Genomic DNA, 23,736 nt, shown 5'->3' with positions numbered 1-23,736 from the left:
CATATATGGAAAATCAGAACTGTAGTCGGAAACAAACGACGTTGATTGGAGGAAAGGCGACAAAAAGCGAGACGAAACAGTCACCAAGAGCTACTTGCAACTTAATTACCACGATTTCGGAAAGTCGATCCTAGAAAGGCAATGAGGAACACATGTCCCCATGACAAGGCAACCTTGAGAGGACAATGCCAGGCATAAATGTCTCCGAATGGTTACGACTTCATTACAGAGGTTCAAAATTAATGAAGAATAACTTGTAAAAAAAAGAGAACAACAGACTAAACTCACCTGAACGTGCGGAAGATACAATTTAAGAATTTTACCAAAAATTCTCTTCAATAGTATCAGCTAGCTATGAAATACCATTTACTGAAACAGCAACCGAAAAATGACTTTCATTTTAGTCGTTTTATTTTTCGGAGGCCGAACAATAGAAGATAATGCCGCCAAAGGCTGCGGACTTGGGAGATTCGTTGGGTTCGATCCGTGGGGAATTTGGATACGCACAAATCCGAGATCGGGGCCCAGACGACGCAGACAAAGGCGAGTGCGTGTGAATGCGATATGAATCTATCTATCGGAGTTGGGCGCGCATCAATGGATTTTTAATAAATGGCCAAACGAAGCAGCAATCATTATAAGCAGCATAAATGCCAGTGAATAGGAAATACATATATCCAACATGGTGGTGGTGGCTGCTGCTGTGTTGCTTTGCCCTACCTCCACTATTTTATCCCTTATTCCATGGCTCACAAAATGGTGGCCAGCGATTTGCGACTTTCTGTTCTCGAGGGGAAGCATGGAATCCCTTACAGAAGCTACTCTTTCCTCCTCCTCCACCAATTCCCAGCTCATTGAGCCAGCTCAACAGAGGGATCAAGCAGCAAGTTCCCCAGAAGGGGAAAACTCAGGGGCTCAGCCAGAAGGGAATATCATTAAACACTCTAAAACTGATATATTAATTAAATAAAATAAAATGTAATTGATAGAAACAACATACATATGTACATACATGCGTATTTCATCATATGCAACTTCCAAAGAACTGTCCAGATACCAAAACATTTATCCATAACTAAATCGATTGTTTAACGTATGACTTTAGCTTAACTTTCGTAAAATTTATAAACTTTCAATTAATTTTTCTTTTGATGACAAAAAGTTAATTCGCACAGTTTTTCACTTTGAACAAGTTGGCATCCTTATGATTAAGAAAGGCAAAATGGCATCGATACCAAGTACAAAATTTGACCAGTCATTCTAGTGTGACCAACGCAAAAATTTAAAAATTAAGTTTGGTATAGGGTAGGATATTCCTTTTAATATTTTTTAAGCTGACAAATACTTGGCATATTTAAATACTTTTTTTTTTCGTTTTAAAGCTTTTGAAACAATAATCTTATGTACTTTTTACTTAAACATGTCTTGCAGTTACAGTTAGCTCAAAGAATTTTTAAGTCAAACCTTCAACCACATGTTCTATTTCCAATGTTTCTTACTAAATTATAGTTTTCAAACTAGACTTTTCAAGTTCTTCATTTTTTTTGCAACCCCTCTAACGACTGCGTCACTGTTTTCGTTTTGCAATAAAAAGGGTCTTTGATCGGCCTATGTACAGCTTATAGGCCAAAGTTGAGGCCATGCACGTACGTACCTCCCCGCTGCCAACCCCTTGGAATACGTGGTTTCGTACCGTATGATGTACATAGCACTTCTTTTTCTATATATATTATTTATATATTTTTGTATGCTCGTGTGTGTGCGGCTCTTGCTATTTTGGCGAATCATGTTTCGTTCATTTTTCAAAAGAAAAATGTTGCATGCGAGGCGACGCGACGCGCGGTGGCTGCTACTTTTACTGCCACTGCCACTGCTTCGGACTTGGATTCGGTTTCGTATCTGCCCCCCAGACGTGGTCGTGGTCTCATTCCGTTCAGAAAAGGCGGCACGACCCAGTCCCACAGGCCCAGACGAGTTGGGACGGCTCAAACTCATGACTTCTCCTCCCCCACGGTTAATAATAAAAGTTCGTGTGCGTGTCAAAGTTTGTTTGAAAGGCAGCCGCTTTTGGCTGGGAACGGGGAAAGGAAAAGAGGAAACGGGGCGCGGTCCCGGCCAGATTAGCAGCAGCCATCGGCTCCGGCCTTTGTGGTGGGTGGTGTGGGTGGATGCCTCACAAGCCAAGCGAAAAAAGCTCATTTTTCTTTTAATTTTCGTGCCTGTCAACTCAAAATGCCTACATTCATTTATAAACGTCTCGAAAATACACGCCATATATTTTAGTATGCCACCCAACCTCCTTAAACTCAGCCCCCCCCCCCATTGAATCCAGCATAATCCATTTTCGTTTATATTAGAGCAGCCGCCATCTTTTGGCAGGCCATTTTCTTTCGACTTATTTCGTTATTTCTTTTTGTTATCAGCAAATTTTCTTTTTTGGGAAAAAGGGGGACAGGCGTTGTTAATATTAATGTATAATCGAGGGTTACTTGGGATTAGTAACCATTTAACTTAGCACAAAATAAAATTTTGTTCAAGAATTTTTGAGACTAGGTATTGGTACTTCAACATCCATTTTTATTGATTTAACAGTAACTAGGAATTTTTACTTTTATCCAGCAAACGTGCCATTCTAAAAAATCTATATCTACTTCTTTTTCGCCAAATGATCTTGTGCTTCTGTATAGCTTATCTATGGTTATTTTTGAAAGTGAAATTATATTATCCTAGATAAGATACGGTCAGAGCAAAGAGCTCAGCCCACATGTAACCAGAACAAGATCGTTTATGTACTTGTTACCTAAACCTTGAACTCACCAGTTTCGTTATCGATGGTAAAGGGTATTCCGTTCCATTCATTGGTAATGTCTTCCAAGGGATTCTCATTGTCCTTTTCCTGTTGCGAGTATAGAAATATGTTATTAAAGCAAATGGATCCACTCAATTGGAAGTATAGAAGCCCCAAAAATCCAGCCGCCCACATTTGATAGCTGTTAGATAACCATCACGAATTCGACTTCACCTTTATCTCTATGTAAATATTGTGAAATTCCGTATGCAAATCGTGGACGGAACGTTGCTTTACGTTACCTTATCTTGATGAAGCTCCTCCAAAGCTTTCAACTTCTCAAGATCGTCGGCAGAGGCGCCGCTCGCCTCGTTCTCGGCGCTCACATTGGGGTCCTTGGAGGCGCTGGTGTCCGACATCGAGGGATCCGAGGACTTGGCCTCATCCTCGAGCTTCGACTTGGCGTTGGTGGCTCCACTGTTGCCGCTGGCATAGGAGGCATTGATGATTGCCTCCTGGTCCAAACTGAAGCCCAAATCCACATCCTGCTTGTACAGCACCTCAGCGATCTCACTCTCCTGCAATGGGAAAATTCCAGCCAATAAGCTTACGCACACGTATATTTTAATCATTTTTGTATATATTTTTATCAATTGCCAGCACAAATATCTAACCAGTATGTCCCTATGGATGAACACTCTCATTTTCACAGTTCCCTAATCAGGATTTCGTTTCAGTTCGTTAACAGGTCTGCACTATCTTGTTGGCACTTTCAGTTCTATCTGGTATTTTGTTTATATTATTGCAGATCTCAATTGCTCGCGACGTCATCCGCATTTGCTAGTTCCCAAAGAGAGACTGAGACTGAAGGCTCCAAGAGTCGGACGAGTCATAGTCCATATGGGGGACATCGCGTGCTCTTCTTAGCTCTTCCTCACTTTGGTTCGCTTTACTTAATATGATAATGTCGATTTACATTTCGCCTCTGCTGATAAAGTCGGTGGGGCTATAGATAAAACTACGTCAGAGCGATATGTATTGCGAAGAATGGTGGGTGCTCTATAAACTTATTGCGATACTTTTATGATAAGTACAAGTCTTTATGATCAACTTTTTCAAATCTTATTATGAAAATTCTTAAAAATTCGGCATATTTGATGACTTTTTCTTTAAAACTAATACTTGAAATATTCCATATATTAAAGTAAAAAACAATCTCTTAGGACTTATGTTTTACCGTTTTACCAACTTCTCTTAAGATATCGCACATATTCATGAGACATTTTGACTTTTAAAAGATATTATCTATACCGCCTGTCAAGTTGTATATTTTATTGTTCTAATGTTGGGTATAAAACATAAGTCCAGGTGTACAATAGGTAGTCAAATAATAATAATATAATAGATTCTCTTATTTCACCATTCTTATCAAAACAGCACTATAACTCATAAGCCACCGAGCGCTCCCTTAACCCGTGGAAACCTCCCGAAGAGTGCTCGCTCTTTGGCCAGCGGTGATCGATAATGGCGAATCTTATCAATGGGACACCACAGAGAGTCGGGTGATATAGTATTTATAACGCTGACTCAAGTGGGGGCTACGGGTATTTCGGGGGGGCCGGAGCACTCTCTTACGGCGTGCCTTGGGCCCGGGACTTGTTTACGCCGTAGCGAACGACCGGATCTCTTATCGCCCGCCGCCTGCCGGCCACACACTGTAAACAATATTCCGGGGCTCTACACTTGCACCTAAGAGCGGGCATACACTTGCCAAAAACTTTGTAAGAGCAGCGCACATCGGAAATCGAAGCCTTGCAGATCGCTTCATGAAGATGTTTGGCAGTATTCTGCCAATTCATGCAGTGGAAGAGAGTGACTAAGAAGAGGAATTCGAGCTCAAATTATAGCGTTAATGATGCATTATTAACGCTGCTGGCCGAAACCACTTTAATCCTTTTCTTTTTTGGCCAAGTCAAGTCGGGTTTCGAAGCGAGGGAAGCGAGGGAAGCGAGGGGCGTTGTCGCCCACTCTTAAGTCCGGGTTAAACCGTTTGGTTTTTAAAACAGGTAGAATCCAGAGGTCTACATACTGTGGCGTTATTTTCCTTCAACTAAGGGATAATCACAGGATAATGGCCGACATTAGCAGCACAATTGCTGTTCTGTCAAAGGACTTTCTGATGTTTTAATTAAAATGAATGCCCCCCCCCTAATATGTCTCTGTTTTTGAGGGTTTTGTTTCGTGTGACATTTTCCTGAAACGTACATTTTCTTTCCCCATTTTCTTTTTTTTGGTTTTTTGTGGCCCTTCGCGAGGCTTTCTTGGACTTTTCCACAGTGGCAACAAAAAGTAATCAATCATTGTGGCCACGCCTATCTCCTGGATTAGTCAGCAGAATATGGCGGCGGCATCATTGGTCTCTGCTGCCGTCTCCCTTGCTCTCCTGACCCCTGAGAACCGTCGGAGAAATTAAGGGCCACTGTGTTGAGCCCAATCAATTGCTGCCGCACCACCGCTGACAGCGACGTCGACTGAGCAGTTGGCGGAGCTCCGGCAGAGTCAATTCCCCAGGGAACATGTGCTCGTAAATACAGTGGAACTGGAATCATTCTCCACAAACTTAAAGAGTTTTAAAAAGATATGTCGCTTAATTTACAATCTTACATCCTTAGATCTTTTAAAAAGTTAATATTGCATTAGTTGAAAAAAAATTAAAGAAAAACGTAAGTATTTTTACTTACTAAAAGTTAATACTATAAGATTTAGAAATAATTTGTTTTCAAAAGTTTCACCCTAGGCTAGATCTACTGTATTTGAATGCGTGCTGCTGTGCGTTGCGCATGTTCGGTAAAAATGAGCAATTAAATTGAGCGGAGGAAAGAAGAAGGTCTCGGATCCCAACACAAACCCAAAAACCGAATCCTCCCCTGCTGGCATTTCATTATTATTTTTTCTCCATTTCGGGGGGTTGCTCATACATACACGTAGATATGTACGAAGGATGTATAGCCATTTATGGTTGTTGATTGGAAACTTGATGTTTAATTAAACTTCAAAGTAAACTTGAATAAAATTTTCTTTTCTTTGACGGGATAAAGAAAGTAAAGAGTTTACTAAAATAGTCAGCATACTGTTTTTGATTCTAAAATAAAAAGGGCTTAATTTTGTGAAATTACTAAAATAATGGTTACACGTTTAAAGTTCTATTAACTCCTTATAACAGACATTAAGTTCGACTTTTTACAGTGTAGCCAAGTTACAGTTCTTATCGGTTACGGTCGAAAATACGACCTTATCTTGTACTTATAGAATTTCGAGCAATACGTGACAGTTTAAAAGGTTCAAGAAGCACAAAGAATACACTTATTCAAAGTTGCAATTCCAGAAAGGAAAGAAAAGGGAAAAGTCCCAAGTCAAATATGGAAGAGCTTAGAATTATGATTGCCGGGTTCAATAAACGATTTCATAACTAGTCCAATGCCATGATCCACAATTATGGTTATATTAATGGGCCAATTATTATCGCTAGGGCATGGGAAACTCTCTTCGTGACCTTGTAGTGCTGGCTGAACTTTTAAATTCCGCAAGCGACACGTGGTCCGCTCTCGAGAAAAGTATTTGAATGAGCGGCCGGCTGAGCAAACAGGAGACTGACGAAATCAAGCATTGAAAAGTGGAAGATAAGAGGCGGGAAATGTACGCACATACTATACACCTGCACAGTAAAGTTCTTTATAAGTCTCAGTAATGCTTAATGCCTAAACTCGGGGCAGCAACAAATGATCCAAGGCAATCAATCAAGGCGCTGTGCCCCCCCATGTAGCATCAAAATATTGACACTTGTAACCGTTTGTGGCGGCAATTAGTCCGCTTAACTGAGCCGATTTTACCATTAACTTGACCACAGAACACCGAAGCATAGTGTACAAAATGTTATAGCAAGATAAATGAGTTTCTGATCCTGCAGGGTCGGCAAATGATGAAAGTCGAGTGAAAGCAAAAGAAAGTAAGCGAGCGGAAAGAACATAAGTCGGGGACTCGAAAGGAAGCGACCACGAAGGGAAAGGAAAGGCTCGGGCTAGCAAGAGTCATTAATAAAGCCTCGGCAAAAGATTTTTCTGATGACACCTGAACTGACAGCGCAGCACGAACGGAGAGATCACTTCAGCATCTGTGGGATACACTCGCACAGGCAGATACAAGATACAGCACACAAGACCGGAGAGAGGAGTTCGGAGATCTGAGATCGCAGAGCGACGGGCAAGTGTGGCGCATATTAATCATGAGCTCGTCAAGCCCTCAGAAGACATTGCCAGATAGTGGATTGTACCACCAACAAAGCCGACCTGTTGTCGTGTGTATCTGTGTGTGCACTCGTATCTGGCGGATTGCTCAAGCCCTGTTTCAAGTGTCCTGTTTTTGCGGTTTGCAACAACCCCACAATGGCGAGTAGTTAGGCCTTAATAACAGTTCATTTGTGTCATCCAAACGGTTTTCCCTGCAATTATCAATTTCAATTATAACTCAGCTCGGTTTTTCCTCTACTGTCAACCTTATAATCAATTTGACATCTGAAAGTGAGCAAAATTCACTAAATGCACACTCAAACGAAACATTGACAAGATAATATTTAAAATCAAATAGCTAGCATTTAATAAGTTAAAAAGTAATTAATAGAGTCCCTACAAAAATAAAATTAATGTTTATACATTTTATTTTTACATACAAATTTAAATGAATTCCAACAGTTTTGTTTATAAGGTATTTTTTACAAGTGTATGGCAAAGTACTCTGTAGAAGTTCGCGAACCGTAGTTAACGGTATTTAATTATTGAAATTAACTAAAAAACTTCGTGAGAAACAAAACTTTGGGCAACAAAAAAGAAATAGAAAATATACATGTATACAGAAACACGTATAAATCCAAATGAATGCTTCTTCATTGCTTCTTTAGCTGAGGGTAATTAAGTGGGAAAATGCAACGTAATTACAGGCAAATTATTTCTCAATTTGCAGGCTTTACATATATTTGGTTTTTTCTCTCTATTTTTGCTAACACTTTGCACTGCGGCCATGTGAATAGAAAGTTTATTCGCAGTAAACACAGATTAATGGCTAGATATAGGAAGTCGGAGACAGACCGCTAGGTAAATGTGCATATATTTGTACTCCTCGTTGAGACACATTATGCTTGACGATTGAAAACTGATTTCCGCTTGATTTGATATTGCTTAAAGGGCGATCCACACGATTCGGGAAAACGTATTCACTGGAAATCGGCATAACGCAGACTGAAACTTTCGTTTGGTTGCGCTCGATAATGTCTGGGCCAGGCGGCGATTAGCAGTTGGAGGGGCTCATAAAAATATTTTTTTTTTCTGATTTATTTCAATTGATAAAGTTTGTTTTGCACGAATTTCGAAAAGTTGAAACCAGCAACCAGCGACTGATAAGCCCTAGGCAACCCAAAACAAGTGCCAGACAACAAGTACAACCTTAAAAATAGATTTCTCGTCCCTATCGGCAATTCAAATTTTAATTTTTCAACCTACTATAACGTTATCATATTTCAAATTTCGATTGCAAGTGTTATCAGTGTTTCGATTGTAACAACTATTGATATCAATTTGTAAAGCTTCGGTTTGGAACACTACTTACATGGTGTGGTTGTCTTTACTAAACAGCTTTTGAGTCTGTGGTTAGAGTGAATTTTCCTTAGCAACAAATGTTGCTGGCGGTGAATGTGCTGACTGAGGTGGTGAGAGCCAGCTGAATGTAAAGTTAAATGCATGAAGTGTGGTGAGTAAAAATGCCGGCAAATCAGCTGTTTTCTCCCATCGGTTTTGTTTTCAAGTTTTCCTTTTCCACAGCCTTCGCCACCCCTTTTTTTTACACCAACTCACTCACATACACACATATTCACTGAGATTGGAAAAACGCATGGCAAAAGCGATAATTGATCAATTATAAAATGATTTAATGATGGAAAATTGTTAACAGAGAAGACAGAGAGATTAAGAGGCACGACACCTGAGCTCTCTTATGACTCAATCGAGATGGGTAGTTGACTTTAACAAAATGTTTATACCCTTGCACTAGATAGGAAAATTACATTAGTTAACCTTTTTTTTTTTTAGATTATGAGTGTTAGAAAAAATTAAAAATAAAATGTTTTTTTGACAAAGAAATCTTCTTCGTTTGAAGTTCGGTTAAAGTGTGCATACAAATTACAAACCTATTTAAACCAATAAGACTTCTGAGACAACAACATGGAGATAGTGGACAACCGACTATAATAAAAATCGCTTGGGAAAACGCGATAATACGTCTAATACAATTTAAAATACCCCAAGCAAGGGTATTAAAAACGAAGTTCAACGAATCTTTTTGGCGAGTTTTCTGAATCTCAATCAAAATGCGAGACCGAGACCCCAAAAATAACAACCAACAAAAACAAAAAAAAATCGCTGACCGTGTATAAACGAATGAGTTAAAGCGAAACGTAAAAAGCTACAAAGCTTGGTAGATTTGCAATTAGTTGAAAGACAGCGGGAGTGGGAAAGAGACAGCACTCGAGGTAGACGACATTCAACAAACTAGAGTTTTGAGTTTTGTGCTCCACTAGTGCGCTGGTGTGGGTGATGAGGTCACACATACGCACTGTTGTGACCTCTCTCTCCCGAGAGATCAAGATACAGGTGACACATCAACTCATACACCTGTCCAGAATGGGTTCTTTGTGGGGTAACCTACCTAACTTGCTATTCTTTCTCATTACCATATTCTTTTATGGAATAATGGTAAGCAGCTGGAACCAGTTGCAATTACTGAACAAGAACCCATATAAGGGAGATTTTCAGAACATTAAATACCTAGTACTTATAAGAGAATGCACCACTTAATAGTTAAAATATATGTATACTTTGTAGAAAAGTTTAAAACTCTGTCAATCTCTCTATGACTTGGTTATACTTTACTTTACTTCAGATATTAAGTTCAATAATTTTTTAAAATATTTTGATGCAGCTTTTTCCAAAAGTCTTCTCCCCGCTCAGAAGTACTTTTCTTCAAAAGTTTAAACAAAAGTAATTCAGCTCCTAAAGCAATACACCCTGCCAGTACCAGGTGTATTAATTCAAACTGCATTGCACAAGCTAAGAAAATTACGGAAGTTCTTCGCAACCCACTCGATTGCTGGCATCAAATTTAAAGACAAAGGCAAACAAATGTATTAATTGCCGTCGTCTTCATGATTATGCAATGCGAATGCCGAATGTATTTAATTAGATCATATCAAAAGCATATGTATTACTTATGTTCTATATGCTCTGCCCCTCAAGAACACAGTCAGTCAGAACAAATAATAAAACCGTCATCGGACGAAATCGAAAACATTCGTGACATGTTGGAGAAGCAAAAATGAATTGCAGGCAACACAAGTGTACAACAACAAAGAGCTGAATAAATCGAAAATAACACCGAGTTAGTCATCTCGCTCCTGTCTCGGCCATATCTCCCCCTGTCAGTCGCTCTTGGCCAGGCCAAGTATAAATATTTATGCATATTTAAATTGCAATTCGCAAAACGCACAACACAGCCGCAGAGTGTAAAAAAACAAATAATGAAATCGCTGACTGAATTGCCGCACATTTGTCGACGACATTCAATTCGATTTTTAAATATAAATAAAAATCGAGCACAAAATCGGATTCATATCTATAAATTCGCATGCACATATACATATGGTGATTGGTATCCATTAAACAGATTTAGCAAGTAAATGTAAATGTACCCCTATTTGGAAAGTGCGTTTCGGATTATTGGGGGCTATTTTTTTCTGATTTAAAATAATTTGCAGAATTCATAAATAATTTAATTTTTATTGGAAATTAAATAATTATTTAATCGAATCTTAGTTTGTTGACCAAAAGATCTCTCCATATTATATGAATTTTATCTTATTTGTTTTTTGGTTTTGTTTTTGTTTCCCAGCTAAAATGTTTTTTGCGAAGTCGAAACGTCTAATGACCTAATTGCTGCTTGTTTTGTGTGTTTGCATATAATATGTGAACTTTGGGGCCGAAAGACGGTGAAAGTTGTTGCGCACGGTTCGAAAGATATAAGCAAAACAAAAAATAAATCTTTTGTTTTGAAAAATACATCTTCAAGAATTATACTTAGTCAATACATTTTTTTTAATTTTATGTTGCTATTCTGTTTATATTTATAACCAATTAACCAAATTAAATTACTAAGTAGCAATCACATATAAATAATATCTGATTTATTATCGATTTCCAATAATCTCCCAATTAGGGGATACATACAACCTACATTTATACAGATTGAATGTATATGTGTGGATAACCGTAGCAACAGTCATGCTGATGTGTAAACAAAGTTGGAACCATTATCTGCTGATAAGGTCAAAAATTGTCAGACTCACTCGCAGGGTGACCAATCATAACAGAAAGCCACATTTGAATATCGATTGGAGTTGGGGAAACCTACAAACTATAATTATAAAGAAAGCTAAAAACAGAGACCAGTTGGAAATGGAGAGGCAGCCAAGGGGAGAACACTAAAGCTGGACAACTCAAGCGGTAGACTGGACTGGGTCAAGCGAGGGGTTCGCGAATCTTCATTAGCAATGCAAAAAGCTTTTTTTTCAGCCACACTGCCTGATAATGAGCACAAACAACACACAACGAAGCACACTCTGCAGGTGGTGTCATTAAAGTGCCTTTTAATCAGTCAAATCAATGTCATTTTCAAACACACTTTGACCTAACGCATCGTTGACTGTTCTGATTATTGTTTTAAAAACAATAATGTGAATATAAGACGGAACTAAAAAGCGTCGTAACTTCACAAATACCTTTCTTATCAACTGCTTTATAAGTTCCCAACTACGGTCAGACGTTCCTAGTTTGATAAGAAACCTTGATCTATTTTACACTAAAATTCTTTGCATACTGTTTTAAATTCAATAAGGTGAATAGCAGAACAAAATGTAATATTTCTTTTTAAGAAATCTCAAAAGATTTTGGTAAATTGTAACTATATTAAAAAGCCCGTAAAGCAAATCACAAACTTTACTCGAACATACCAGGATTTGTCGGTTATGAAAAGAGTTTGGGTTTAAAACAAACCTACCTTAGCACAAAATACTTGATTTGTGTGTTTTTTATTTGGTTTTTTCTAGTGTTTTGGTGTTACCTCCTCGTCTTCTCCGATTTCCACCTCGTTAGCAAAAGTAGCACTGCCAAAGGGCTCGTCAGTGGTCAGACCCTCCACTTCGCAGGCACTGGCCACTCCTCCGGCCATCTCGCCCTCATACTCGTCGTCCTCGTCCTGGCCAAACAGTCGACCCAAATACAGGCTCTCGTCGCCATCATCATTCCGCCCTTCCGAGTTGTTCGTAATGCTGCCCAAATTTCTGGGATGTGGGGTGCTATCGTTGAGGGCGGCGTTGCTTAGGGGCGTGGCACTGCCGCCGGTGAATCCATGAAGAAGCGCCGCCAAGCTGAGATCCAGATGCGAGCTATTAGGCGGTTGTTGCTGGCCATCTTTAAGAGGTAGATTTGCATATGGACTGGCCGGCAGATTCAAATCATTGTAGTCGTGCAGATCGGCTAGATTCTGTTCCCAAATGGAGCGCTGATCCTGCAGCATATGGGGTGAGAGGAACATGTCCATTTCGGGGGCCGGGTGCAGCAACGAATGGTTCGCGTTTCCGGTGGCCAAGGACGCGGTGTCAATGTGAATTTCACTAAGTGCAGAGCCACTAGTTGGGCCACCGGACGTGGGCGCACCCCCGTTAGCAACCACCAACGAACTTGCAGTGGCTCCAGCACTATTGCTCTGCACATCCTGCAGGGCTGCTGTCTGGACACTGCTATTACCGGTGGTGTTGTGGAGATTCATTACGAAGGTGCTGCCATTGAATCTCGTAGGTAGCTTGTACTCCCCCACTCCGTTGCCCACTCCGCCCCAGGAGGGATCGTCGAAATTCAACAGATCCTCTATCCTGGGACTCAGTCCTTTTCGATTTCCATACGGGTTTTGATCCATATCCAGACGGTGGACCGTGCGCAGCATCTCCAGCTCCCAGCCATCGCCATGGGTGCCGAGTTCCAGCTGCGAGTCCCAGCGATGGAGCAGGTAATCCGGATTGTAATGCAGCAGACTCAAGGCCAAAGCCAGTTGCAGCATTTTCATAGCGTACGATTTCTTATTTGAGATCATTGTGTTGCTTCAAGAGGTTGCAATCTATGAGAATGGGTGTGTGGATGTCTTTTGAATCCCGTAGTGCGTTCTCCGCCCGCCACTCCTCCTCCTCCTCCGCTGCTGCTGTTGTTCTCCGTCCCGGACAACAGCTCTATGGCTGCGTCGTCCGGGATCTCAGCGTTCAATGACGTCGCCTTGCCCCGCCTTCCGGCCTCCTCTTCGTTCCGAAATCTGCGCAAAAACAGAAAATTCGCAGTTTGCACCGCCTTTCCCCGTTTTTCCAATGCTCTTTGCTTTTAATTGATGGCTGTCCTCGGGTTCGTTCTGTAAGCAAATCAAGATGTGACAACAAATAGAATGGAATTAGTAAGCATAACGATTTGTTAAGTGTATCTAGTCAAATATATGATGTTGCTGCATGGCCATATATGCAGTTTGAATGTTAAATGAAAATGCTTTTGTTTTCAGGGGTTCGGCCTTTGTGTTTGCCACTCGATTTTGTAAATGCACTGAGCAAGAGGAAGTGCTCCAAAGAAAGTTTTTATTTCCGGGGCAAAAAAGAAATTTTCTAAATGTACGTATGATTCCAATTATTTTCCTTATTAAATTTAGTTTATTAATATATACAAATATTTATTTGCTAGATAATATAAAGAATACTAATATTTTTATGAGCTATGAAATAAAGTTTTGATATCTGCATTGTTTAGACTTCAAATGACCTACTCTTACTTAAGTAAGATAAAAATGTGGTTTGCACTAAAAAAAAAACATTTTTTACTAGATTACGATACTTTTAACTCATAGTAAAATACGTATTTAATACACAAAATTCACAAAATAAATGAATTAAAGCTAATTAAAAAGTTATAGAATGTTTCCTAAGTACTTTAAAACAGCAACAGAGATTCAAAGAACTAGAGTGTATACGTATTGAAGAACTGATAACGGCATTCAGCATGGGTTTTGGATTAATTTTATACTCACGGACAATTAAGCAGGTCAAGAATGGAAACCAAAAGTAAAATTATTTGATACTTGTTTATCCTTGCTGCTTTATGTTATCCGCCATCAGTTTTATATCTACAACGCATTTAATATGCCCATCGTGGCCAGCCCCTCCCCCTTTATCAATCCCATGGGCGGTTTAACAGACAACCACCCACAAGAAAAGAGGTGAGAGGAGGAAGGAATGACCCAGACCCAGACGAAATGGCTTTGAACTTGAACTTTTTCAAGGTCTCTGGCGGGCGTTTGAAATGTGCGCAATGCGAAGTGAAACACCCAATTCAAGGACGGCCAAAAAAATGTGTGCGAAATATTGTTAGAGGCCCGATATAAACTTTCTTTGTTGAAAGGTATTTGCAAATGGAAAAAAAAAATTTTTAAAAAGATTAAAAAGCAAAACTTAGATTGGCTCAATTCTCAATGAAAAGGCGTATGTATGAGAGGGTTCTGGTGTGTTTGTGTGGCTGTATTGCAGTGCACTCACCTCAAATTTTTTTTGGATGATGAAAGCCGACTACAACGGTAAAAAGCTGCGGCGCAGTAAATGTTCTTCTTGTTTTTGTTGTTGCTTGATCTTCTTTTTTTTCTCTTCGCTGCTTCCTCTTCTTTGCTGCACACACAATGGTGAATGATGGGTTATTGTTTACCGTTCACTTTTTCTTTTTGCAGCTCCTTATTTGTTTATGTTTAACTTTCTTTCTCTGGTTTTACTTTTAACTGCTGCAAAACACTCGTTTTATTTTTTATAACTTAAAGACCCATGTGATTTGTACGCGTCCTAGAACTTTCTCTTTGCCAACTAATTAAAATTTAATTTATATTAATTATTTGACAATTGGCATTTGATTATGTGACAGTTGCTTCTTCTTTTTCACAGTCTGCTACGCACTTTTGTGTGAGTGTGAGTGTGTGTGCCTTTTACGTGGTGAAATCGTCATTTTTTAACCCTACTGCTCGTTTTTAATGTTTGATTTAATTATAGAAACATTTACTTCATTCTGGTATATTTTCAAAAATGATAAATAAATAAATGCCGATATTTACAATGGTTTTCCTTTTTTATATGATTTTTTTGTATTAGTAAATTAAGCATCGGTTAAACAAAATTTCGAGCATGTTTTTGTTATTTTTTGATTTAGGCCGTAAATTTGATAGTTTTGAAACATAATCACGTTGCTTTAAAATAAGTTAATTCACAAGTTATAAAAAAACAAAAAAGAGGAAACGCGTGTTGGGGTTAAAACATATTTATTTTCGCTTCGTAAGTTGTTTTTGCAACACCTAATATTTTTATGTGTTTTTGCCTGCACATCGCGATTTATTCCTTTGTTTGCTTTTATCGCCTCTTTCTCGTGTCTCTGACTCACACACCAAACACCAAATAACAAAAAAGCACGCACACGTTGAAGCATAAGACTGCTGTTTTTTCTTGCCAATTTCGCGTTGTGCGCACAATTAATGCATTTAATTAAATGCAAAGTGATTTTAATTTTATGGAGAATCACACACACAGCAGGCGGAGAGCAAATCAAATTGTGTAAATACTAGGTGGAAACTTCGAGAACGGGCGGCGAACACAACCGGCAACAGCATTTCAACCTTCGCTCTGCACTTTGCATCGACATCAACAAATTATTTATCAAATGGCTTGGCTCGTTTTCGTTTTTGTATTCATTATATTTAACTTTTTTTGTGTCGATTGCAGTCTGTCAGCTGAGCAGGAGAGCGAGAGAGGGAGACTGCGCGCGAGAGCGAGAGGGGGAGATTGCTGAATAACTGTTGTTGCTAGCCTGTTGGTCGTTGTTGCTTGGCATTAACCCACCACTGCAATGAGTTGCATTTATTTAGTGAGGCATGCAAATTTGCAATTAAAAAAATTAAAAACCATTGAATAGCACCCAAAACTCTTTCATTTGTTGTTCCGGCACACACACACACAAGCCCTTTTGGGCAGACACAGGCAAGCGGCGTGTACTTCGCTCTTTTACGCGTCTTCTTTCACTGTTATTTGGCAAATTATCGCCGCGTCCGCTTGCTACTCTCTTTCGCTAGCCGCCGTACGTACGTGGTGGGCTCAAAAACGTGTTTGTTTGTCAACTTTTGGCAATTTCTCCGCCGTCGAAATTAGTCGCGATTTTCTATTCCACTGCAAAATATGATTTAAATAAAAAAGCTCAGTTCCAAGTTCGCAGTAGCGAAGTGATGGAAAAACATCGATAAGCCAAACTTTTGAACATCGATGCCAACATCGATGTCATCGATGTTTCCCCATCTCTTTGCCACGGTCACATTGTTGCTAGCCGAGAGCTTTTCGAAAGCGGAATTTGTGTGCCTGCGGTGGGTTTGTTTTGCAGTGCAATGTTAGCGAAGCTTCGAACTAACATAACAATGTAAGCGAAAAGACCGTGTATGGTGGATTTTTTGGACTAAAGAGCTTTTTACGCACGACTATGTTGTTTAAAATTTATTTTAGATATTGACCTTTTGATTTCGGTGTTTTTCTTAACTGAGTTTTAAGTTTAAAAAAAAAAAAGGAATGTTTGCTTCGTCTTCAACAGCAATTATTGTTCAGGCTTAATGTCAATTATTAATAAAACCATAAGCTGATTATTTAGCCTCTGACGAAATTACATGTAGATATTGTGTAATTTTACAAGCCTTGGACACGTGTCCATTTGAAACTTAAAAAAATATTTTTGCAATTGATTTGAAATAATGGAAAAGTGTCCTTAGACAGAAATTTTGGACTTTAATAAAAACAAAAACAAAATTTTTACGTTTTTAAAACTTAAGCTGACAAGGTGTTTTTTTTTTTTGTATTGGTCAACAACTTTTATCACATGGCAATTTGATAATTTTTTAACGAGTTGATTTTGTTTAAATATATATTATAAGTAATACACTAATATATTACAACATTTCTGGAAAAAACTTTTTTCAAACCATTATTTTCATTTTAAACCAAAATGTGTCAATTATGTGGGCCAAGCCGTTTTTCTGATTGTGAGCCCAAATTGTTTTTCCTTCGGAGAATCATAGAAATTGGTGAAAGGTTTTGTATTTATTAAAAATAAATGTTTTCGTTAATTTCTCGTTGGCTTCGTAATGGGCACACATAGAGACACCGCATTTTTTGTGCCAATTAGTTGACCATGGCTGTATGAATGAATAATAGTACATAGAATTTTCTTTTCATAGTCAGAGATTTGGTTTAGTTACAACCAATATTAGTAAAATGACTCAGTCTATGCACACCAATGCTGAAAAAGTCAATTTAACTAAAAGACCAACAAATAAAACTTAATTAAGATTGATGGGTTAATGTTTAGATATAATACTTCCTGAAAGAGATTTTTATTGTCTGACCTGTGAACAATTGTGCTGGCAATTGGAAATACGTACAAATGTTAGGCCCATTTTGCCACAATACTTACCGGAATGGTAAAATGGAAGCCACCTCGCCAAATGGGGGTCTTTGCGTTGCCTGGTGTCGTCGTTTGCGGTGTAGGCGGGGTCTCCAGGGAGGCTGGCGTGGGCGTGGCCAAAATAGCAGGCGTGGATGCCACCGTCGGCTTTATTAGCTTGGTCAGTTTCGAAGGAGGTCCGATTGGCACTCGCACGGTGACCTTCTTCTTGGGATTGGGCTGCAATTGGGTCTGGTTGTAGGTATCTTCGATATCCTTGGCCGGGGATAGGGATTGCAGCCGGGGCAGGTCCTCTAGGTCGATCATGATTGCTTATCAGCCGGCACAAATGGTGATGAGTCAATATGTTAACTGAAATGATAGACAGAGGCGGACATATAGATATGAATGGGTCGATTATATTGGCCTGGACCCGCAGATAAATGTGGCTTTTCAAAACGATATGTTTGAACCCACTTAATTTACATTTTTAATTTATATTATGCTAAAAATAACTTAAATTTCTTCCACGAATTTACCGCATATTCCGATCCACTAATTGGGCTTTCACTGCAGGCAAGCTAGAAACACTGATAAGGGAGCTTCGATTGGCAAAATTCTAAAAGGAGATATAGCACTGTTAAATGGTTTGTTTATTTCTTGATTGCGATTTCCATTTATGAGAGAGATTACACACATTCACATGAAATCAGCCGTAGATAAATACAGTGGATGCCCAGCAACAACAACGGCCACAAGAACTAAAAGATAACTATGTGGAATGGGCATTCATTATCTGCCAATTGATATGGGAACTTATTATTAAATATGTGCCCATAAAAGGATGTCCACCATGGGAGTTATCACTGTACAATGAGCCCTGGCTTGACAGCGTGCAAATTACATCAGCCCAATTTTGCAAGCGGGATTTGCCGATTGCGACCATAAAAACACCGTATTAATTGGTTTCGTCTTTAAATTATTTAAACCTGTCATGAATCGTAGTTCTAAATTTGATCGATAGCACCAGCTTGTTAAAGAAATGCACAGGTGCATTTTACTTTCTTTTTCATATTTAATCTCAATAGGGAGATGTACTTTCGATTTTAATTAATTTAAAATTAATATAAGAAATTTTAATTATACACCTTGATGTTGCAATTGATATGTTTAAGAAACCAACGTACGTATCATACAGTTTGTATAATGCTGATTACTTAACATTTATACATTTGAAATTCAGTTTAAGCTTATGCTTAGAATAACCAAATTAGGTCAGTAAACAAAAAACATTTTTACTCGCAAAATTAAAGTAAAATCAACTTATGTAAAGATTTTTTTATTATTTTGTAATATTTTAATATGTCAAAATCATTCAACCATTAGTCTTTAGCAGGGTTTTAGCAGTTTCGTCAAAAAATTTCAACAAATTGCCCTTTTTTTCCTATTTTCATTTAAATTATCACTTTGTGTTACAATTCTCTGATTGTGTTCTGTAACGATCTGCTTCCTGATACACTAAGAGAGTATTTATTGTTGTAACCTATCTATTAACTTATTAATCTGTCTATCATGAATATGTAGTTATATATTTGCAAGCACGTGTGCCTAACGATGTATTTCCTTCTTTACTGGTCAAGTATCTCAGTTTAATTAAGACCCCCCAGAAGTTGATAAGCCCATCAAATAGAACTCAGGCCAATAGCAACTTTAAAGCAAGATCATATTAATAATAGTTTAAGCTCGGTTGAAGGTAATAATATCTATATTTATGGTTTTCTGGGAATCCCTCACCGCCGCTTTGAATAATGGTCAAAGTTAACAATTCGGAAACGCTGTGATCTTTGGTTTGATGCCATGACTCAACCGAATGTGCAAAAAAAAAAAACAAGTACAAAGGCAAGTATTAAAGCAAGTGTAGTAAACGGAAAAGATTTGACGGCTCAGAGCGATACTTTTTTTTCTCAAGATGAGATACTTGACCAGAAGCGGGAGAGAGAAAAAAAACAAAAACAGAGAGAATCGGTTGGTTGGTAACAAAAAAGTCTGGCTAATATAAAACTGGAAATGAAAGTAGAAAGATACAAAGGGCGTTTTATTTTGGGTATCAAAATGCTTCAAAAGAATCATTTATAAGCTTTAAGTTTCTTGATATACCCAAGTTAGTTAGTTACTGAAATTTAAATAAATATTTAAAATATTTCCAATTAAACAATTCAATAATGAATTTAAATAATTTACAAATTTATGGAGTTGTCAAGTGAGTATGCTATAAGATGGTAATCGGTTGTAGTCAAACAAACCTCAGCTTAGTTAGAATTCTTTCGTAATTTAAATTAAATTAATAAATTCTTGATACGGGTATCTTTAGCAGCTTCCATTTGCAAATTATCTTAGTCCAGGTATTCACATTTATAAACAGTGAAATCACATTGTAAACTTGGTAAATATCAATCGGTTTTTTCCCCGAATCCAAGTCAACATTGCAAATCTGTTCGAATAGAGAAAATAAAAAACAAACCAGTTTCTTAAGGTTTTTATATGGGAATACTCTGACAATGGGAAAGATGCACTTTGTACTTTAGTTTGTCATAGATGGTAGACAAGATGTTCAGAATAGAATTTGTATTGTTCCATATTCTTTAAAAAGGTTTTCTTTTTAGCACCTGAAAACTAAGTAATTTTGTCATTTTTATAACTAATAGTTTGAGTAGAATAAGATTTTCTATGTAAAACCGAAAAATTATCAGACTTCCCAAGATGAGGCTTACTTTATCCTTCTTCAAAAACATTTTATTTTAATGTACTTCTCTTTATAATGTCCATAAAAATTAGTTTTGTGTTTGGGTAGTACATTCAAACAAAGCTAGAGTATTTTACATTTCGTATGTGTAAATCAACTTCTGCCATCTTGCTTTTAACAAATACCCTCTGGTTGTTGTCTTCTCGTTCGTCTGAGGCTGTCGTTTGATGCCTTGACGTAGTTTATAATTTGAATCAGCGCTGTGCATAATTAAAACTCGAAAAAAATGCGAGAAAATTGTGAGAAAAAAGCTTAACACAAATAAGCTAAGTTCAAAACAAGCCTCGTTCGGCCGATATCGAGTATTCTTTGTACGAGCACATAGTACATATTGATTTTAACAATTACCTGACAAATTCGCATCAACAGTTGAGTGAAAGAGAGGGGGTACAGGGTCGAAGAAAGGGACGGAGAGAAACACCAAGTCCGTGTCTAGGGATCGTCATGCAGTTTGACATTTTAATTCGCGTGGGGGGATATAATGATATACTAACGAAAATGTCGTGATAAAGTCTTTAGAAGCAACCGCACATAATAATATTATGGGCGTCTCGATTGGGGGTTTAATAACTAGGCAAAAGTTTTTTGTAAACACTTGAATATTGTATAGCTCGAACTCTCTGAAGCGTAGCCCAGTCTTTTGATTGTTTTCAATGTTATTTAATTGCGCGAAACTTGGGGTACTTTCATTATCATTATCATTAGCAAAAGCACAATGCCAAACAATTAATGTAAACATTTATATATAACACTCAGTTTGTTTTAATTTTTGTGTAAGAGCATTGTACGAAGAGTGTTTAAGAGAATCAGTACTGATGACCACATGCCGGTAAAATTATGCGAAATATCTTGTTTGTGTGCAAAAATTCCACAGAAATACATATATATATAGTAAAAATATTATTTGCGTTGTGGGAGAATTAGAGAGAAAGCGTCGGCTCTATCCCAAAGTTGACTATTAAATTGAACTTGTTGATTAGGGCAAATGTTCAGAATGCCAAAACACAGATACACACGCACACTTGGGCACACACGCGCACACACACTGGCACACATGGAAGTCACTTCCCCTGGGAGTGAGGGTTCTATTAACTCGACGGGCTTAACGACGCAATTATTGTGCCCCTTTAACTATCCGGTATTAAATGTTATTATTTCGCACCCGTAACTCTGTTTTATTTAACTAACTTTTCTTTACCTAGGCCTGGAGCTTTTAATTGTGGTTTGGGCTTATGGCTTTTTCTTTTAAGCCTGTTGTTGTTTTGAAACACTGAGTTGCTTTTAAAAAAGCGCGCCACACTTGTTATTGTTTGCTGCTTGAGCAAAAGAGAGGGTTTAGATATTACGTATACGACGTGTAGTCCACTTAAGAGCATCCAAAAAATCAGCTGGGTGGCCAGAAAGAGAGTGGGCGACGGCGGTACGATAGGTGAGCGAGCGAGCGAATAGCTGGTCGATTGTAATTCACTGAACGGCTGTTCAAAAAACACTGACAAAAACATTGAAAAGCCGATGGTCGTTGGTCGCTCGGCGTTTCAGCTGTTTGCGTCGGCAGCAAAACAGAGAAAGAGAAACAGAGAGACAGAGAGAGGGAAAAAGTGCAAGTGGGTGTGGGAGAGAGGGTAAAGAGAGGGCCAGAGGCCCCAATCGCAAAGCCAAACTCGCTGATAAAAGCGAGCAGATAGCGTAGGGCAAGTGTCGGCGCCTCTGTCCGCCTGCCTTGCTGTTGTTATTGTTGTTCCTCTCTTGGGCAGCGTGCGCGGCAGCATTTTAATTGATCCGCTAACACACCACACACCTGTCGCTGCGCTATTCCACACGACATCTTCCGCTCGACGGCGCCCGATCGGTTGGGGCCCTGAATCACAGCTTTTGTCGCGATTTTTGTTCTATTTAAAAACTTTTTTGATCAGCGCTTATCAAAATCTACGAGGGGGTGGACTAGAGTGACTAGACTCTTATACGAATTTACTTATTCAAGAATGTAGTACAGTTATAGTTCAGTTGTTATAGGAAACCTTTAACTAGCTAACAATAAATTAAATAAATAAAAAAACAAATTAAATAATTTTATTTTCAAACCGAAAAAAAAATTGTAATATATAATCTTATGATTAACTAAAAATAATAATATATTATTTTACAACACTAAAGATAATGTAGAATGTTGATTATACTTTGTTTTTACAAAAATTAACTGCACTCCAAAATTTAACTTTAAAAATGTTATTTTCAAAATTCTTCTTTATTTCAGGGCTTTGAACAAGTTAAAACAAATTCAGGTTATTGAAGCCAAATAAAATGAAACCAAATAAAATTGATTATTGAAAGTGTTCCTGTAGATGGCATTGATTAGTTGACAAGAAACTTACCAGACGAATTTTTTTATAAAACTACCCTAAAAACTATCAAAACTATCAAAAACTGATATAATGATGAATATTAAATTTGCTATTGTTTTGTATAGTCAGCTTGCGTTCCAGCGAGCCTGGTGCTGAGTCCCAAATCAAAAGTACAATAGCATCCAGGGTGCAAAGCAATTTGATTCATAAGGTGTATTACACTCAATTAATCGCGATAATATGAGCCCAATAAATCGAATTCTTATCGCTGACATTTATCTTTAATGCAAAGCCTTTGCTGTCTGAAAGGACACAATTGTTTTAAATGTAAAAGGTCACCAAAAGTTAGCAAATAAATCAAATAACCGTTTTATTTACAGATAAGTTATCGCTTTTATTAATATTCCCATTTGACTTAAATTAAATTATGTAAATATATATTTATATATAGATGTGTATATATCATTAGCATACAATTAGATTTACGTCTTTAGAGTTGCTTTGCCTGCTTTCCATTGCATTCTAGATACACTTTGTATTTCCCTACGCGAATTTCTATATAAAACCTGATAGCCAATGCATAATAAATAATTTCTTATAAATTGATGCCAATTGCAACAAAATTTCGTCTAATAAAATTAACTAGAATTGGTATTTGATCCTTGAATTAAGAAAAGGCCATTCTTTAACTTCAGGACAAAGCACAGGAGGAGGTTAGGATGGGGTTAAGGAAAGGTCATGTGAGGGTTTTTGATGAACTTAAGCGAACCCAAATGAATAAAGTCAATCAAAGCTGTGGACGGATATGCATTGTATAATACAATTAGACGATGAATGGATTAACGATCAAATCAAAAGCAGTAAGAACCTAAACAATGTATTAAATGACGGTTGATCTGTAAAACTTTCTAAATCTTCCCCAATTTTTGTTTTTCCTCTAGGCTTTGAGTATCAATCGTTTTCTGTGTTTTTTTTGTATTATCTCTATTTGGGTTTGTTTTCGTTTTTCAATTTTTAACTGCTTGTTTGGCTTATACATTTGTCGAAAATCCGTAAAATCGCTCCAAAACTTGTTTTTTTTTTGTGTTTTCTATGTGATCTAACATTGTCGCTAATAAAGTTGCTTGTGGTTGTATTTTGTAATTCCCAATATATCTCTCT

The 23,736-nt window shown here is 37.9% G+C and overlaps 1 protein-coding gene across 6 annotated transcripts in view; it reads right to left on the bottom strand.

Annotated features, from left to right (window-relative positions):
* LOC128266770 (segmentation protein cap'n'collar) overlaps positions 1–21,705 on the bottom strand; it is a 43,712-nt gene extending 22,007 nt beyond the window's left edge. The window contains exons 1-5 of one of the 6 annotated variants that reach the window (XM_053003498.1): positions 16,092–16,276; positions 14,511–14,825; positions 12,008–13,342; positions 3,091–3,366; positions 2,818–2,896 (exon numbers count right to left, since the gene is read on the bottom strand). In XM_053003498.1, the coding sequence (XP_052859458.1) occupies positions 2,818–2,896; positions 3,091–3,366; positions 12,008–13,036 (1,384 nt within the window). In that variant the 5' untranslated portion in view covers positions 13,037–13,342; positions 14,511–14,825; positions 16,092–16,276. Of the gene's footprint in view, positions 1–2,817; positions 2,897–3,090; positions 3,367–3,462; positions 3,545–7,929; positions 8,086–12,007; positions 13,343–14,510; positions 14,826–16,091; positions 16,277–17,460; positions 17,803–17,969; positions 17,986–21,431 lie in introns of those variants that run through there. The other 5 variants (XM_053003499.1, XM_053003501.1, XM_053003500.1 and 2 more) reach the window with 5 other exon arrangements.
* Between the last annotated feature and the right edge of the window lie 2,031 nt (positions 21,706–23,736).

Source organism: Drosophila gunungcola, chromosome 3R, assembly GCF_025200985.1.
Source record: "Drosophila gunungcola strain Sukarami chromosome 3R, Dgunungcola_SK_2, whole genome shotgun sequence".
Lineage (NCBI taxonomy): Eukaryota > Metazoa > Arthropoda > Insecta > Diptera > Drosophilidae > Drosophila > Drosophila gunungcola.
Note: the sequence above shows the minus strand (reverse complement) of the source record. Positions and strands in the feature narration are given on the sequence as shown.